The sequence below is a fragment of the Caretta caretta genome, chromosome 27 (genome assembly GCF_965140235.1).
Source record: "Caretta caretta isolate rCarCar2 chromosome 27, rCarCar1.hap1, whole genome shotgun sequence".
Classification (NCBI taxonomy): domain Eukaryota; kingdom Metazoa; phylum Chordata; order Testudines; family Cheloniidae; genus Caretta; species Caretta caretta.
Genome location: NC_134232.1, coordinates 833295 through 852395, shown reverse-complemented (window position 1 = coordinate 852395; position 19101 = coordinate 833295). Strand labels below are relative to the sequence as shown.

Sequence of the window (19101 nt, the reverse complement as noted above, 5' to 3'; positions counted from 1 at the left end):
GGGTCCGGTTGGCACGGGGCTGGCAGGCTCCCTACCTGACTCTGTGTCGCTCTCTGAAGGTGGCGACATGTCCCTGCTGCTCCTAGGTGGAGGAACGGCCATGGGGGCTCAGTGCGCTGTTCCCGCCCCGAGTGCTGGCTCCACAGCTCCCATTGGCCCTGGCCAACTGTGGCCAATGGAAACTGCGGGGGTGGCGCCTGCAGGTGGAAGCAGCGCGGAAAGCCGCCTGACCACACCTCTGCCTAGCAGCAGCAGGAACATAATCGCTGCTTCTGGGGAGCCGCTCGAGGTGAGTGCCACCCGGATCTAGCACCCCGAAACCCCTTCCGCACCCCTGCCCCGAGCCGCCTCCTGCACCCAAACTTCTTCCCTCTTAATTAACCGGAATTTTTGACTTACCGGCACCCACCATTCCCCAGCATGCCGGATAACAAAGCTTTTACTGTAGTTAAGTCCAAAGCTGACTGCAAAGGAGATCTCACTAAACCAGGTGACTGGGCAAGAAAATGGCACATGACATTAAATGATGATAAATGCAAAGTGATGCACATTGGAAAACATAATCCCAACTCTGCATACAAAACGATGGGGTCTAAATTAGCTTTTACCACTCAAGAAAGAGATCTTGGAGTCATTGTGGATAGAGCTCTAGAAACATCTGCTCAATGTGCTAACATGTTAGAAACTGTTAGGAAAGGGATAGTTAGATGCAAAAATATCATAATGCCACTATATAAACCCTTGGTGCACCCACACCTTGAATACTGCATGCAATTCTGGTCGCCCCATCTTGAAAAAGATGTATTAAAATTGGCAAAAGTTCAGAGAGAGGCAATGGAATGATTAGGAGTATGGCACAGCTTCCATATGAGGAGAGATTTAAAAGACTGGCACTGCTCAGTTAGAAAAGAGATGACTGGGGGGATATGCTACAGGTCTGTAAAATCATGTAAAGGAGTAAATATGACTTTCTCCACACTATTCATCACACATGAAGCAGGGGTCACCCAATGAAATTAATAGCAGATTTAAAACAAACATCAGGAAGTATTTCTTCACACAACAGAGAGTCAACCTGTGGAACTCTGCCAGGGGATGTTGTGAAGGCCTAAAGTATAATTGGGTTCGAAAAAGAATTAGATAAGTTCGTGTAGGCTCTTAGCCAAGATAGTCACTGACTCAACCCTATGCTCTTGGGTGTCTCTAAATCTCTGACTTCCAGAAGCTGCCCCTGATGGCTGGGGATGGATCACTCAATAAATTGCCTGTTTGGTTCATTCCCTCTGAAGTGTCTGGCACTGGCCATTGTCAGAGACAGATTGCTGGGCTAGACAGACCATTGGTTTGACCCAGTATGGCTATTCTTATGTTCTTTCTTGTATTTCGTTTTCTGTGACGGATTCTTTTGCAAAATGTAATGAACCCTTTTTCTTTAGTCCCAGTCAAAAGCTGACATTTATTGCTGGACCAATACCTTTCAACTTACTTTATCATGAAATAGCTCTTTTTCTATAGGAAGATGAGACATTATGCTTATTGTTTCCCCTACATGCACTAATGGTTCCTTGCTGTTAACTTATTGCTAGGCCTGTTTCATTCTAACATCTTAGTATTTTTGTTAGAGTATATGTGAAATGCATCACCCAGTCTGTGCTTGAGCTCATTTTATTTTATTTGATTGATTTTTTTTTTTTGTTTCACTAACCTCACTGTTTTTATCAGTTTAATATTGGCTGCATGCTAGTTTATATATATACATATATATAAAAAAAACCCAATCAAGTCTAGCCTGGATTTTGCTATGATTGTGTTTTGGTTTCTAGTGGTGGGGCAGTCTTGCACTTACAACTTACTCAGTATTCTAAAAGCCTGACACAAAAACAAAATGACTAAACACAATGTAGATTTTCTTTACAAAAACAATCTTAAAGTGGTGCTGTCTAGGTGATGGATATGATTGTATAAATAACTTGATTTTATGCTTTTTAGTGTCAATTTTTTTTATTGGTACAATTTATTTTCTCCCATATTGCTTTTTTTATTTTAAATGTTATGCACAAAAGTTGCCCAGAACACCATCAGAAAGTGACCCTCCCCAAGACCCCGTCCCCCTTGAAAAATGATAGCCAGCAATTTTTTGACATTTGTCTTCCCTTTTATTGGGCATCTATTGCCTTTTCAGTAGCATTTTTTTGCATGCACATATGTAGAAAATCTCTTGCTCGTCTCATGTTTAAATGTCAATGGGAAGGGAAGAATATATTATTGGAATATTTTTGGTTTGTTTTCTCTGTTCTGTCTGTCAGGATAATATTGGACACCGCTTACTCCAGAAACATGGGTGGAAGCTGGGCCAGGGATTGGGAAAATCACTTCAGGGTAAGTTCAAAAGTTTGTATTTGAGAAACAGATTCAAAACCAGATTCATTTTTTAAATTGATTATTTCTGCTGTTTTTCTAGTTTAGATTTCCCCCAAATGCTAATGTATCCAAACAAATGCACTGTTTAATTTTCATGTTTAGCAAGTTGCAAGTGGAAGCTGCTGCCTCCCTTAACTATACAGGTGTGTGTGATGTAGGTTTGTGAATGACTTTGTTTTTGGAGGGAGAGGAATTAACTGCCTACCTAGTAACAGGTAGTTTGTGCAGCTTCTAAAATTACATTAATATTTGTCAGACTGGAACATGCAGATGTTTGGTGTTAAGGGGAACTGGCAAATAAGAAATAGATGTGATGACTTCTATGAACATTCAGTGGTGTCAGAAGCCATTAGAAGGCAAGTAAAAGGGCCCACTGAAGACTGAAGTGGTGGCAGAGGTAAAAAGTGGTATGAGAGCATTGGGAGACCGTTTTAGAGAGCAGGATGTGGCAGTATAAGCAAAATAAATATTCAGTCATCTGCTCTGAAAGCCTACCAACCTCTCTGCAAGAATCCTATTCGACTTTGACCCACTGAAAGCAGGATGAGAAATACCTACCAGAAGACCTAAAACACGATGGCTGGATTGTGTCAACAGACACCTGTCTCTCACAGGCATCCTACCCTGTGACACATTAGGTTTGGCTCAGGACAGCACATGGTGAAAGTGCATAACACCTTTAGTGGTCTCTACATTGTCTAAGCAACACATAAGATTAACTAATCAACCTAACCGTATTGCCAGGCTGGCCTTGCATGTGTTATCAGCTGGGATGGCTTTGTGCATCTCGCCATATGATTAACTTCTGCAGGTTGCAAAGTTGATACTTATCAACATGCTTTTTCATTTTTATGTAGTTTTTAAGTCCGATTCTAGGCATAGGAACAAGGGCTTCCCCCGACTTCCAGTTAACCAAGTAGGGAATAGGTGTATGTCACAATATCTCTGCCAATCATTAAATGGTATACCTCCTCAAATAGAGTCAGAACATTATTTTCACCCTCCCCTTCCTCCTGAGTTTCTTTAAGAACAGTTTTCTGTGCTGTGTGTCTGAGGTATGTTGGCTTTGTCTGTGTTTGTAACATGGTTCAAAACCAGCAAGTTGAGAGTGCATAATTCTGCATCTTCTCTGCATAGATAGTAGCTGCGAGTTTCCAAATTCACACTTGGCAATGGCCAGTGGCAGAATTAACTATAGCTGTTGTAGTACTGATTCTTCCATATGTTAGCTCATTCTCCACAAAGTTCCTAAAACAGGACAACACTTTGCATAGTGGAGTTGTTATATGACTGTTACAAGATATCAGCGCCTTGGTAACTGTTTTTGTAATGCTGATAGGAAATCCAGCATTGCTTGCATAAGGAAACATGTCTATCTGATATCCCTATTAAGTGACAGTTCACATGGTTAGTGTTCAAAGAGCACTGTCCTAAAAGGACTTTCATAGAGTTAAAATATAGCTTCTCTTAACTTATGTATTTAAAATACTAGATTTAAAATCGAGAACATACTTAGATATATCAAATATCTGGTATGATAAGGGCTGCCACCTGTGAACCTACTAACATTATGAAGCTGACTGTTTAACATTTGTTTGGTTCACAGCATACATACACAAATTCAGCAGGGGCATTTGTCCCCTCAGCCCTATATCTCTCTCATGTTGACACATTTTTGGCAAACAGGTTTCATTATTATACACAGTAAAGGCATATTAGCCAAACCAGTAGCCAACAAACATTAAAAAAAAAAACCTGACCGAATAGAGCTCATCAGTTGCCTAGCAACACCTTCAGCACTGGCCGTAAAGAGTGTCTTCTGGAGGTATTTTGCTCCAGAGATTGTATAAGGGTGGTTTTGTCAGGAGCAACATCATGGCAATTGCAAACCATTTCTCCTTTTTTCTGGGAGAGGAGAGTGGGAGGGATGTGTGTGGAAGAGATGATTCAGGGACTTGGGCTAGTTGAAAAAGTTAGATCACCAATGGCATAGGCACTGACTCCATAGGTGCTCTGTCTCTCAAGCCCCACAGGAGAAAAAAGGGGGTGCTTAGCACCCACCAGTCGCAGCTGTTTGGCTGCTGGTGGGAGCACTTGTGGAAGCGCAGAGAGCCTTGGGGAAGGGGCAGAGTGGGGGCGGCAAGAGGCAGAATGAGGGTGGGGTCTCGGGGTGGAGCACTTACCAAGAAAAATAAAACTCAGCACCTGTGACCAATGGATACCTAGTCAGTAAACTCAATATAGGAACAACTCTCCATAAAGATACAGCATAGGAATGTGAGGGGGCTCCCGCTAATTTTCATTTTGAGGCATTGGAAACGTGCTAAGTGAGATTGAATAGGAGAGGACTAAGCACAGATTGAGGATTCTGAATGAACCAGAAGAGGACTGTGAGGAGGCTAAGTTGAATGTAGAGGGGGAAGAACAAGTTTTCCCCATGGTAGTCAGTGCTGTGAAGCTGACTAACCATAACGCAAAGACAAGGAGGTTAGAACAGTGTGCTGCCTGCCTCCCAGAAGTTGAGAATCTGTTCTGTTAGAAGCTAAATAGGATCACAAAAGCAGCTTGAGAGAAAACATTCAATTCAGATGTTGCAAAAGAGGTTGAGAACCAGCGGGCAAAATATTAACTGAAATGTTGTGAACAATGTGGAAAATGTAGGTAATAAGTGGATGGCTCAAGTGATCTGTTTTTGTAATATAAATGATGATTCTACAGGAGTATTTACTGACTCTGCCTTGAACACCTGCCTCAGGTTCACACTTGAATAACTTTGCCATTGTCCAGTTGCTTTTGTGAGCAAAGTGTCGTAATTATAACTATCCTTCAACATTTCTTTAGTAGATTTACTTATTTTAAGTATTATTAGCAGCATGTGCGTTTTCTTAACTCCTTTCTATGCAGAACACAGAAATTAATGTCTTAAAGAAGTCATGTTAAACTTCCCTTTACCAGAAATTGCCTGTATTTACACACACTGTTGCAGTTTGAATAGTTAGTATACCTGAAGCTTGTAGTCGTGTTGATTTAAAGTGCTCCCATTGGATTATAGATACCAGATCTAGTTGTTGACTTTCATATATTTTGTCCAAGAGAATATTAATCTGGTGTCTCTGAGAGATACATGAATCAGAATTTAGTATCTTGGTACACTAACCAATAGCTAACTGATAACCCTGTCAGTGTAATGGTTGTTTTAGTGTAAGTTAATATTTCTCTGCTGAATCAAATCATTTTGGTTCTGTTTGGTCAAGAAGGGAGCTTTGTCGGTAAAAATCTGGGGCTCTGGAGTGTTTGTTTGCTCTTCAAATCGTCTGGTGTGAAGCCTAGGCAACTCCTTTGTGCTCTTTTGTTGCCATAGAAATATTTAGCTACATTCTGTTCCATATAGTCTCTTATACTGTACTCATCACCATAGTATCCGAGTGCCTTCCAGTAGTGCATAAAGTGACATAACATCTGTCGTGTTTTGTGTGTTCTCTCATCTCTTTTCCTGGAGGAGACATGTGCCATAGAGTGTCTTGTTTTGGTAGGATGTCGTTTCAAATATATATGTTGCTGTGTATTAGAAAAGCAATGCTGAGGAAATGTCATGCATGGGGAGCAGAAGGAGGCGAAGTTTGTGATGGTCCTTAGTTCCTATGTGGGGTGTTCATTTCACAGTCTTGGATCAGCCCCCACGAAAGTGCCATCTCCCACACAGATGAGCTTTATCCTTCTTCTTGTAGAAAGAAAAGGAGTACTTGTGGCACCTTAGAGACTAACCAATTTATTTGAGCATGAGCTTTCGTGAGCTACAGCTCACTTCATCAGATGTATACCGTCTGAAGTGAGCTGTAGCTCACGAAAGCTCATGCTCAAATAAATTGGTTAGTCTCTAAGGTGCCACAAGTACTCCTTTTCTTTTTGCGAATACAGACTAACACGGCTGTTCCTCTGAAACCTGTCTTCTTGTAGAGAGTTCCATTGGGCCAGAGAAGCAAAATTATCAACAGAAGTCTTCATATAGACTGGGGAGTGCCTTGAAAATAAGAACCAAGACCTTGAACTTGATTTGATATTCTGTGGGAAGTCATTGTAGAAAGTGGAGAATGGGTTTAATATGCAGGTGTTTTATTTAAAGGTGGTATAGCAACACCTAGTGATGTCTCTATTCTCATATCCGTTACACAGGAGACTGAAATATATGGTGGTTATAATAGATGGGGGGGATGCATTGAGGAAAGTGGCAGCCTTATAACTTTGGGGTTCTTTGCTTAAGTCAGTTCGTTATTCAATTATAGAAGGAACTAGTAGTATTTAGGTTTTCTAATACTTTCTTATAAAATGGAGATCTTGGGGGCAAGGAGTACCAACACCTTTGCATGCAACAGGGAGATGGTCCTTGGCCCTGAGAAATGCCTTTTCTCTTTCACGGCATTTAGTTGAGATGCTGTGGAAGATCATCATTTTCTTTTTTCAGAGTAGCAGCCGTGTTAGTCTGTATCAGCATGAAGAAAAGGAGTACTTGTGGCACCTTAGAGACTTGACTTAAATTTATTTGAGCATAAGCTTTCGTGGACTACAGCCCACTTCATTGGATGCCTAGAATGGAACATATAGTAAGAAGAAATGTATACATACAGAGAATATAAAAAGGTGGAAGTAGCCATACCAACTGTAAGAGGCTAATTAATTAAGAGGAGCTATTATCAGCAGGGGAAAAAACAACTTTTGAAGTGGTAATCAAGATGGCCCATTTCGGACAGTTGACACGAAGGTGTGAAGATACTTAACATGGGGAAATAGATTCAATTAGGGTATGACTGAGCCATTCCCGGTCTCTGTTCAAACCTAACTTAATGGTATACCATTGGTACACTAATTGAATCTATTTCCCCATGTTAAGTATCCTCACACCTTCGTGTCAACTGTCGGAAATGGGAGATCTTGATTACCACTCCAAAAGTTAAGGAGTACTTGTGGCACCTTAATGACAGTTTTCAGAGGAACAGCCGTGTTAGTCTGTATTCGCAAAAAGAAAAGGAGTACTTGTGGCACCTTAGAGACTAACCAATTTATTTGAGCATGAGCTTTCGTGAGCTGTAGCTCACGAAAGCTCATGCTCAAATAAATTGGTTAGTCTCTAAGGTGCCACAAGTACTCCTTTTCTTTTTGCAAAGGCAGACTAACATGGCTGTTACTCTGAAACTCCAAAAGTTGTTTTTTCCCCTGCTGATAATAGCTCCTCTTAATGAATTAGCCTCTTACAGTTGGTATGGCTACTTCCACCTTTTTATATTCTCTGTATGTATAAATTTCTTCTTACTATATGTTCCATTCTAGGCATCCGATGAAGTGGGCTATAGCCCACAAAAGCTTATGCTCAAATAAATAAATGTGTTAGTCTGTAAGGTGCCACAAGTCCTCCTGTTCGTTTTCTTTTTGTTGCTTATGTTATCAGCAACATTTTGACAACATGTCAAAATCACTGAACGTGAATATTCTGAAAGGTCAGCCACACCTGCCTCCACAGCATCAGCAATGCACACTGCACTGGGAATCTCAGGAGCAGACAGCCTCTCTGTGATTGGGGGAAAGAGCCACCATGCTGGGCTTTTTTGGATAGCCCACCCTTCCAGACCTAGCATATGCGCCTCGTAACCAATCCTCCTCTTTGGGTGCACCACGTGAGGCCATGAGCTCCTTTCCCAAAGGCCTGCTCCTCTCCCCAGGATAAATTGCCTTTACCTGCTGCCCAGCTAATATTCCGGTAGCCCAAGCTGTGCTGAAAGTTCGTGGTTCAAACCTTAGTGATGTTGCATGGGATGGGGAGGTGTTACAGCAACACTTAGTGTTTTTAGCTTTTTCCTTTTATAAAACCTAGTGAATTACACACACACACACTCCCTCCCTCCCTCCCTCCCTCCCCTGTTAAAAGAATGTTATTTGGATTTCAAAGTCAAACACTTGAAAGTTAGAAAATGTCAGGATTTAGGTTGTGTATGCAACCTTACTTCTGCCTCTTGTGCATATGCATTATGATAGTTTTTATTTACATGATCACTACTAAGTCAGTACAAAAACTGTGTATAGACCAGGCCTGTTTTTTGTACAGGACCCTTTCCTCATTCAGAGCACAGGGTATATGGTATTAAACTAGGGGTGGGCAAACTGCAGCCCATGGGCCATATTCGGCCCACCAGCCGATTTAATCGGGCCCTCGAGCTCCCGCTGGGGAACAGGGCCTGAGGCTTGCTGGGCTCCAGCTGGGGAGTGGGGTCGGGGACTGCTCTGAGTGCATGTGCCGTGGCTCTGCATGTCTCCTGGAAACAGCGGCTTGTCCCCCCTCTGTGTGCCGCCCCTGCAGCTCCCATTGGTTGCAGTTTGCGGCTAATGGGAGCTGCGGGGGTGGTGCGTCAGGTGGGGCGGCGCGCAGAGCCACCTAGCCACACGTCCGCCCAGGAGCCAAAGTGGGGGACATGCCACTGCTTCCAGGAGCTGCTTGAGGTAAGCACCACCCGGAGCCTGCATCCCTGAGTCCCTTCCACCCCCCAGCCCTGATCCCCTCTGAACCCCTCAGTCCCACCCTGGAGCAGCACCTTCCTACATACCAAATCCCTCATTCCCAGCTCCACCCCAGAGCCTGCACTTCCAGCCGAAGACTTCACCCCAAGCCTGGAGCCCCCTCCTGCACCCTGAACTCCTCATTTCTGTGCCCATGCCAGAGCCAACACCCCCAGCCGGAGCCCTCACCCCCTCCCACACCCCAACCCCAATTTCATGAGCATTCATGGCCCGCCGTACAATTTCCATAGAATCATAGAATATCAGGGTTGGAAGGGACCTCAGGAGGTCATCTAGTCCAACCCCCTGCTCAAAGCAGGACCAACCCCCAATTAAATCATCCCAGCCAGGGCTTTGTCAAGCCTGACCTTAAAAACTTCTAAGGAAGGAGATTCTACCACCTCCCTAGGTAACGCATTCCAGTGTTTCACCACCCTCCTAGTGAAAAAGTTTTTCCTAATATCCAACCTAAACCTCCCCCACTGCAACTTGAGACCATTACTCCTTGTCCTGTCCTCTTCTACCACTGAGAATAGTCTAGAACCATCCTCTCTGGAACCACCTCTCAGGTAGTTGAAAGCAGCTATCAAATCCCCCCTCATTCTTCTCTTCTGCAGACTAAACAATCCCAGTTCCCTCAGCTTCTCCTCATAACTCATGTGTTCCAGACCCCTAATCATTTTTGTTGCCCTTCGCTGGACTCTCTCCAATTTATCCACATCCTTCTTGTAGTGTGGGGCCCAAAACTGGACACAATACTCCAGATGAGGCCTCACCAATGCCGAATAGAGGGGGACGATCACGTCCCTCGATCTGCTGGCGGTGCCCCTACTTATACATCCCAAAATGCCATTGGCCTTCTTGGCAACAAGGGCACACTGTTGACTCATATCCAGCTTCTCGTCCACTGTCACCCCTAGGTCCTTTTCCGCAGAGCTGCTGCCTAGCCATTCGGTCCCTAGTCTGTAGCGGTGCATTGGATTCTTCCATCCTAAGTGCAGGACCCTGCACTTATCCTTATTGAACTTCATCAGATTTCTTTTGGCCCAATCCTCCAATTTGTCTAGGTCCCTCTGTATCCTATCCCTGCCCTCCAGCGTATCTACCACTCCTCCTAGTTTAGTATCATCCGCAAATTTGCTGAGAGTGCAATCCACACCATCCTCCAGATCATTAATGAAGATATTGAACAAAACCGGCCCCCGGACCGACCCCTGGGGCACTCCACTTGACACCGGCTGCCAACTAGACATGGAGCCATTGATCACTACCTGTTGAGCCCGACAATCTAGCCAACTTTCTACCCACCTTATAGTGCATTCATCCAGCCCATACTACTTTAACTTGCTGACAAGAACCCAGACATGCCCAGATGTGGCCCTGGGGCCAAAAAGTTTGCCCACCCCTGTGCTAAAGGAAAGAATTGCAGTTTTTGATTGATTTAAGCTTTTTGAAGGATTCCTGCCTTATTAACATGAGAAGTTCAAAGGTGTGAAGGGAGCAAGGCAGGGGACTGCAAGAAGAAAGGATGGTCTTGTGGTTAAGATAGGTGAGTGTTTCACAGGAGAACCCAGTTCTCTCCCTGCCTCTAATGGCCATCTTGTGGTATGCTACTGAACAAGCCACTAATACCAAATTTTGGCAGGTGGCCACTAATTGTGCATACCTCATTTTCTGGGTACCCACCTTTGAGGTACCTGGGGACTGATATGCAGAAGTTCTGAGCACTCAAGCAGCTGAAGTTAATGGAAGCTGTGGATGCTCAGCACCTCTGGCAGTAAAGTAGCGTGGTCTGGAGCAATGAGAGTCTGGAGGTCCTTAATTCTAGTCCTGGCTCTGTCGCTGATTCACTGAGTGGTGTCAGGAAAATATTTGTCTCAGTTTGCCCAGCTATAAAATGGAGGTAAAAATGCTGTCATCTCACAATGGGAAAAAAAGTTTCTGAGGCCCTCAAATACTACAGTGATGAGCTCCCGAGAAAAAGACCATGAGGCAATGAATTTAGCTCCAGTGTAGAATAAATAAAGCAGCATTACGAATGATGAGGATAAAAATATTGAACTGCTGCCGTATTCCCAGAGCACTGTCTATCTTGGGCACTAAATGAGGCAGACATCCTATAGAAAAAACAGTATTGTAGTGAAGGACTGTATCAAACAGCATATTACCAGGGGCAGAATGCAGGTTGCACGGGCAGCCTAACTTCTGACATACTCTGATTTCCAGGTGCATGACATTGCAGCCTCAATGCTTTTAATAGATTCCTGCTTAAACTTAGGAAGTAAAGAAACTGGAAAACATACTTTTAAATATTTCCATTACAATAGCTGTTTCCGTTACTGTGTCAAAATACATGAGTTATGACAGGGCCCAAAGGGAGATTTGACTTGATGTATCAGGTCTGAGCCTCCTTATGAGAGCAAAACTGTTGCCACGCTTGTTTATAATGGACAAGATCCTTCCCTTAATGATGGAGTATGGTTTTGTGGATCCTTTGAACACAATATAATAAATTGATCCATTATTCTTTCAGTGACATGAGTACATCATAATGGAGAGAAATGATCTTCTCTTGACCTAATATCAGACTTCGGTGTGTTTTGGGCCTGATATGCTGCCAGAACTATTCATAGTACAATAAAATTGTGCAAATGGCCATTTCTGGTTTTGGCCACAGATGAACTGCCTTCCAACCCCATGAAGTAGTCTCAAACCCACAGAACCACTGCTTGGTTCTGTCTACTTACGAAGCACCAACACCGTGCTCACTGTTGTACAAGACACAAAGGAAGACCCTGCTGCTTCCCTGAAGAACTTATATTCTATATAAGCAAAGGAATGCTCAATACAATCCAAATAGACATGCATACCTACTATGGAATGCCTCCCAGGTTATGCCCTTCATTGCAGGGCTTCATGATTTGGACAGGATATCCAGAGCTCATGCTTGGGCTAGATCACATCTGGACACCTTACTAAAAAAGGCTTGCCTTTCTTTTAATCTGCTTTGTGTTGCAATGACCATACCAAGAGTTAAAGAAGTAAATGGTGCTCTTCTGAGCTCAACAATACTGCTTCTGGTTGGGCAGTAAGAGGAGTTGTTGAACCTCTGAAGGGTTGCCCTCCAACAAGAATTGACTATGTCACCCCCCTGTTAGTCCCTTCCTGGCGTGCAAAATGAGAGAATTGGAATCTCCCACTTGGCAGCACATTTGTGGTCATATAGGTATTGTAGACATACAATAAGTGCTGGGCAAAATTTTCATTTTAGAGTAAAACAGTAGTTCTCAAACTATTGTATTGGTGATCCCTTTCACATAGCAAGCCTCTGAATGCGACCCCCGCCGTATAAATTAAAAACACTTTTTAATATATTTAGCACCAGTATAAATGCTGGATGCAAAGCGGGGTTCGGGGTGGAGGCTGCTAGCTCGTGACCCCCCCCCCCAGGTAATAACTTTGCCACCCCTTGAGGGGTCCCGACCCCCAGTTTGAGAATCCCTGTACTAAAAAAATAAAAATAAAATCAGTCTTCAACTATGAAAATGAAATCCTTCTTTACTCCTTCAAATCCTTTTTTAGAGGCAGTATGGTATAGTAGTTAGAGGTCTAACCACCACAGGATAAGTACTACTAGTGTTCATGTGTGACTGAGACAGCCAGTTTGACTTTCAGAGCCCACGCTGAGTTTGTGGAATGAGTAGTTAAAAATAACTATTTACTTGTGGGTTGTGCAAATTCAATCAAATTAATTGACACAGTAAACATAGAACCTAATGATGCCATTATCATGCACACTTAACTTTTCAAAGCTACCATTAGACAGCTTTGCTTCTTAGCTTTCACCCTGTTTCCAAGTTTTAGTACTTTTTAAGCACATCCAATTTAGAACCCCCTGAAAAACACATCCAGTTTCGTTTTCATTAGTGTTATGAGAATAACAATAAAAGCAAAACATCCTCTGCACTCTGTGTGACTTTATCACACACTCCTTTAAGAAATGTGTGTTATAAAAATAACTGAATTCAGAGGAACTGACACCTACTGAGATTCCGCAAGGTGTCTTCCTTCAGTCCATTTCCTCCCCTCCCCCCATGCTTGTTGGATTATCTTTCAGATGTTTGCAGATCACTGAGCAGATCCAGTGCTTCAGTGTGAAATGTAACTTGCAGGACAGATTTAAAGGCTGAACAATTTTCAGAGATCTGGAGAGAGAGAAGTCCTGCTTTTTTTTTTTTTTGATGAAAAAATGAAGTGAGCTGTAGCTCACGAAAGCTTATGCTCAAATAAATTGGTTAGTCTCTTAAACATGCCGTTTGGCTTTGGTCACATCATCCTTGCTATGAATCTTGTCTGAAAAGAAAAGGGATTGTGACTTTGCTCTAGAGAGTACAACTTGTCTGATTTGTTTGGAGGAAAAAATAAGAGTGTCATCTGTGTGATTCACCTTTTTGAAGTGGACTAGTTGTTGGTGCCGATCCTACATAGCCATATGACCGTTTGAGTTCCTGCCCTTCCTTGAAACCTCAACAACAATCCCTTTAGAGGGGTAGAAACTAAACACAGCTCTAAGGAGATTCACTTAAAATCTGAGAGAACCCAAATCTACGGCTACTTGTGAAATGCTTAAGATCACATTGTGGTATGAACTAACCAAGATCTGCTTATTTTTCTTGCACTGGTCGTCAGAGATCCCTCACTTTTTCCCTTTGTTCTCTACCCCTACCCCACTAGGCTTCACATTGCAGTCAGCGGGGTTAGATGTGTGTTTGTTCCCTAGCTAGTCGTTACATTTCTCTGGAGTCAGCCAGAGTGGCTTACTAGCATGAAACTGAAAAAAGGAGGAGTCCTTGTGGCATCTTAGAGACTAACAAATCAAATAAATGTGTTCATCTCTAAGGTGCCACAAGGACTCCTGGTTGGTTTTGCTGATACAGACTCACACGGCTACAGCTTTCCCCTCTGAAAGCTGTTAGGATGAAACTGAAGTCTCCCAGTTGCTGTGGGCTCAGAGCTGGGGACCCAAATTCTGGTCTTCTGCCTGGCAGCACGTTGCATGCACCCCACACCGTTGGGCATGCCTTCATTATTTTAGTGACAGAAGCAGTCACCGCTGTACATAGTTGCAATTTGTGTTTGAGCTACTAGAACCTGGTGCCTGCTTGGCCAGCTGCCAGGGTCGGCCAGCTCTCACTCCTGATGAAATAATGATGGTTATAATTAAACTCAGGCAGCAGTTTGAGTAGTTAAAAAGTAACATTTCCCTTCTCTTGTATGAACACGCTATACCTGTGTGAAATGCCTCGTTGACTTCTTGCCCTTTAAAATATTTTTAATTACCTCAAGATCTTGATTTTTAAAATCTACATATTTGAATTTGAAAAAATGCAGCATCTCTTAAAACTGATTAATCACCAGGAGGTAAACCTCTTCCAACACCTGCTAAATCCTAAGCGAGAGCAGTTGTGAAAGCAAACAGTAGCTGCTCAAAACTGACCCCCTCCTATCTCCCCCATGCCACAAGACGAAGTGTGGCAGTGGGGATGGAGGGGTGACGAAGAAGCCTTTAACCCATCCTGTCTGCCTACTGCCAACGGCCTATTTTCTGCCCCTAAAGGTTTCTGCCTAACAAATGGTGTTTCTTTTTTACAGCATTTTGATCCTGGACTTGTTGTGGTGATGGTAAACTTAGCAGTGGTAATTTTTTATTTTCAGACTGAATTACTCCTTTTGTCATCAGTGCACCAATATGTTAGGCTTACTTTCTCTGTTGTAGCCTTCATCCTTCTGCTTGGTCTTTCATTTCCTTTCCTTTCTTTATGCACACTTGTCTGATCCTTGTTCATTAAAGGGTATTGCTAAGAAGGGATGTTTCTGTTTGTGTTAGAACTGCCAAAAATCAGTTTAAACATAAAATTCTAATACTGTCCAAACTTGATTTTCCCCAACATGATGGGCACTAGCACTTGCTACTGCAATTTATGAATTTTAAAAACTTTGACTGCCTTAGAAGGCAAAAGTACTGACTCATTGTTTGTATACAGGGGTTTACCAAGGTAATGAGCTTGCATATAAAGATTGATTCTTGCAGAAACAAAACAAAAACTGGAAAACAAAACAAAATAAATTCTTTTTGCACTTGTTCTCAATCATTCTATTGGGTCTACCTTTTACCAGTAAATCCCTGGCTGAGACGTTATGAAAGTGATATTGCACCTAGGAAGTCATTTTTATAACCTGTCTTTAATTTGGTCCTTTTGCTAAAGATTGCAGTCACTGCTTACTTATTATACCATTGGGCGTAAGAGAAACTTAATCCGGGTGAAAATTTTACTGTTAATACCTACATGAAAGCTAAATAGCTAAAAGCTGTTTTGGGTTGGCTGAGCTGGCTTAATAAATATTTTTATCTTTGGACTTGTTACGTGCCCAACTAAACGATCTCTGGGCATATGTACAAAAATATAAAAATGCAGTTGTTATAAATATAAAACTAAATACATGTCTGAAGTGGAAATTAATCGTACTTATTTCCTAGTTTAATTATTAAAAATACACCTGTCTTTAACAATCCTTAGGATCTCCTTGATGTCCCTGTGGAGTTGGAGGTCCATGGATTAATAGTTTTTGAAGGAGCTAGAAAGAGTTTCCCTTGGAGAACAGAGAAACTTGATGTAAATCAGAGGCTTTTCTGATGTGGTTTAAGAACTAAGCCTTTTTTGTGCATGTGGATTGAAATAGTGTCTTAATTTTGGCATGATTAAAACTAGATCTTTTAGCCCAAAGGTATAATATATGTGTATATGTGTGTATAACAAAACAATTGTTTACACCAACCCAAGAATAATAATAAGGGAAGTAAACATTCTGTTTTTTTACTCAAGGTATGCACCGGATAAGGTAAGTACTTCTCAGTGGGCTTACATCACAACAAACAGTGCAAGTTGTGATGTAAAAAAGCTGTGGTAGTAAAGTGCTTGTCTGCCCCATTTTGCTTTGTTTGGCTGGTTATGAGTGGATTAAAGATATGTAAAAATCTCCAGCATAGTTTGATTAGTTCAAAGTCAATTTTCTTCGCAACTAGTCCTTTTCACAGCTTACAGGTTACACAGTAAGTAATAGAGCGGTTCTTGGTGGGAACGTTAGGAAGCAAGTTGTGATTAAATACCTGTTCTGGAACTAGTGCTCATTTTTTCATGAGAGAATTCTGGCCTACCCATGGCATCAGTTCATTTTTTTTTAATTAATAAGATGCAAAACTTGGGAAACTAATGAGTTGTACAATAAAACATGTTTGGTACTTGTTTTTCCACTGAGGGGTCAGAAGATCAGGGTTATGATCGAATAGTGTGAGGGTAATGAGAAAAGATCCTTTTAATCTCCTGGTGCCAGGACTTGGCAATGTTGAACATTAACCAGTTATGCAAAATGTACTTGTGGTTAATGTTCTGAGATTATAAGCACCAAAGGTCTAATGAGTACAGTTAACCTTAACAGGTTTGGAGCTGAGAGAAGCAGGTTTGGATGTAAGCTGTGAGAATGGCTTGTGTTTGGTTCACTGTAGCTTTCTGGTCTCTGCACTCAAAGGCAAGATCTCTAACCACCCAAACCTAATGTGTAAAGTGAGCTGTTGGAGCAGACTTGGCCTCTCACCTTGTTTGTGTGTTTCTGTTACAGGTAGAACAGATCCCATCCCTATCGTCGTCAAGTATGATGTCATGGGCATGGGCCGGATGGAAATGGAGGTAAGTTGATCCTGATCCATCTTATTCTAAAATGCATTGCTTAATTTACATTGGGTCCAAAAGTGCAATCGGATAATGATGTAAAAGTAAGAACTTTGAGCAGCAAAGCTGGAGAAAAACTTTGCCTTAAATCTGAACTATAGGAAAAGCTTTTCTCCTCAAAACACATACTTCAGTTACCCATGGTTTACTGACTTTTGAGGCCTGGACTCTTTTCTTTAATTCCTTGGCTGTGTGAGTTGGGTTTCCATAAAGCTGAGCCCATTATTGGCAGTGGATGTGCCTGCTGGAAACCAGCAGCATGGAAGGGTTAATGAACTATTTTGTAGGCAATGGGATGGCAAAGCAAGGAAAGTTAAGCACAATACTCACAAAGATTCCGTTTTTAAACACTTGAATAAATGACATTTTCTTGGCTGTTTGGGTACCACCAAGAATTTACGGGAGTAATTGCATATGTTCTTGTTGCTAAGCTTGATTATGCCGAAGATGCCACTGAACGGAGGCGTGTACTGGAGGTGGAGAAAGAAGACACCGAAGAGCTGAGGCAGAAGTATAAGGTACTTAAATGAACACATTGATGCCTGAGTTTCTATGGGCTGAATGGGAGAGACTTAGTTCTGCTAGGACAGAGCAGTCTGGTCATTCAACTCCAGTACTGATGGCACTAGTTAGTTACTCCTTGGTTGTATACAATCATGTGCTTTGCTTCTCTCTTCTTTCTTTAATATGACTGCTGAATGCAGCATTGCCAGTTGAAGGTCCCCTGTTTAGTCACAGAACAGCTACTGCATGGGCAACAGCTATGCAAGTTTCTACAACACTGCCCCCTTCCACTGTGCCTCATCCCTGACCTGGATGGTAAAAAGGAAGTGTCGGTCTCTGTGGCCTATTTAATAGCCCTTAGCTTTCTGCTGAACCTGCCCACAGAGGGCTCATTTGTGCAAAATCAACAGGTGGAGTTCATATTAACATCACTCAACTGGAAAATGGAGTGAGTAGACCTCTTTGTATTGCCTCTGATTCCCTCAATAAATGGAATATCACTGTAATGTTGAATAAATGCTGGTTTTATTAGAAGGCAGCAACCCTGCTCTGGTGTAGAAAAAATTGATTGACTGCATCTACTTAGCAGAATTTTTATATGCTGCCAATATATACAGCATTGTCGTGTCAGTTCTGAAGCAAGAATTTTTCCTGTTATATAGTCTGCAAAAGCCTGTGTTTAGCAAGCCAATGCGCTGCTGTGTTTTTTAATAATAAAATTAGGCTACCCTACTGGCACTGAACATGCTCCATTGCAGTGTATCTGGGTTCAGGACCAACAACTGACTTTCCTGTTTTGAGACCAATGGAGAGTGTATTGTCTCCAGGGTATTGGCTGGTAAGCAGAAGAAGGGATATGGAACAGTGCGTTTCCTGTGAAACACATTAAATCTTGGGAAAACTTGCTCATTCAGCTGTCCGGGGGCGTCTGAGGTGATAAGGATGAAGAAAAGTAGCAAGATACTAGATTTAAGGCATCCATTTTACCTAAAGTTTCATGCTTTTGGGAGTGGTGGACAGAGTTCCAACTGCATTAAAGTAAAACAAAGCCATGTCAATTATAAAATACTTGCCACTTCATTGGTGAGATAGGTGGAACTGAAAGCAGTTTATTCAACAGTAATACCTGTATGCTCCCTCTTACTTTGTTTTTTCTTTATTAATTAAGACCGTAACTTGCCTGTTACATGAACTTCTGTGATATTTGCCGTTTATTTTTATAATGATCATGTTAATTATTTCTGAAAATTACCCCTTAGTTTTGAACTGAAGTGCAGTTAAACAGGTCTTTCGTCATATTTAAAAGGATAGTATGTTTTTAAATGGTCATTTGCAGATTATAGTAAACAGTACATTTCCATATGTCCCTTTGGCACATTTCTACTTTAATATAGTCAAAATGTGTCTTTCATTTTGGTGTGGCATACTGTCCGACAAACCATTCACACACTGCAGAAGGAGTGAGGCTTTAGTTCTGACATTAGCTGTTAGAAAGCAATGTGTGACTAAAAGCTGGAATTTGTTTTCCTTGGTCGTGGTTTCCCTACAATATACCCCAAGCTGTGCTGCCAAGGATCTGTAGGCAACAACAGCTGAAGGCTATAATTTATATCTGCATTACATATTGGTGGGCAGGAAGCCCTTCTTCTCTTTTGTGAATTGTGTAATGTCTTGTCTTATTCTGCATTGCTGTTTTTATAGCAGAGTTCTTAGAGTTTTTCCGATTACCTTTTCAAATGCAATTGAATGTGTGTATTGTTTTTACAACTGAATGTGTATTGCCTTTGTAACTCTTTTTTAAATCTATCTTTTTGCCAGCATTCAGAGCACGTTCTTTAAGAAA

At 42.0% G+C, this 19101-nt stretch overlaps 1 protein-coding gene across 9 annotated transcripts in view; it reads left to right on the top strand.

The window, feature by feature from the left end:
• GPATCH8 (G-patch domain containing 8) overlaps positions 1–19101 on the top strand; it is a 77714-nt gene that overhangs the window by 35429 nt on the left and 23184 nt on the right. For 5 of the 9 annotated variants that reach the window (XM_048829711.2, XM_048829709.2, XM_048829713.2 and 2 more), the window contains 3 exons: positions 2307–2379; positions 16645–16712; positions 17186–17272. In XM_048829711.2, coding sequence (XP_048685668.2) covers positions 2307–2379; positions 16645–16712; positions 17186–17272 — 228 coding nt within the window. Of the gene's footprint in view, positions 1–2306; positions 2380–14619; positions 14665–16644; positions 16713–17185; positions 17273–19101 lie in introns of all 9 variants that reach the window. The other 4 variants (XM_048829712.2, XM_048829716.2, XM_048829715.2 and 1 more) reach the window with 1 other exon arrangement.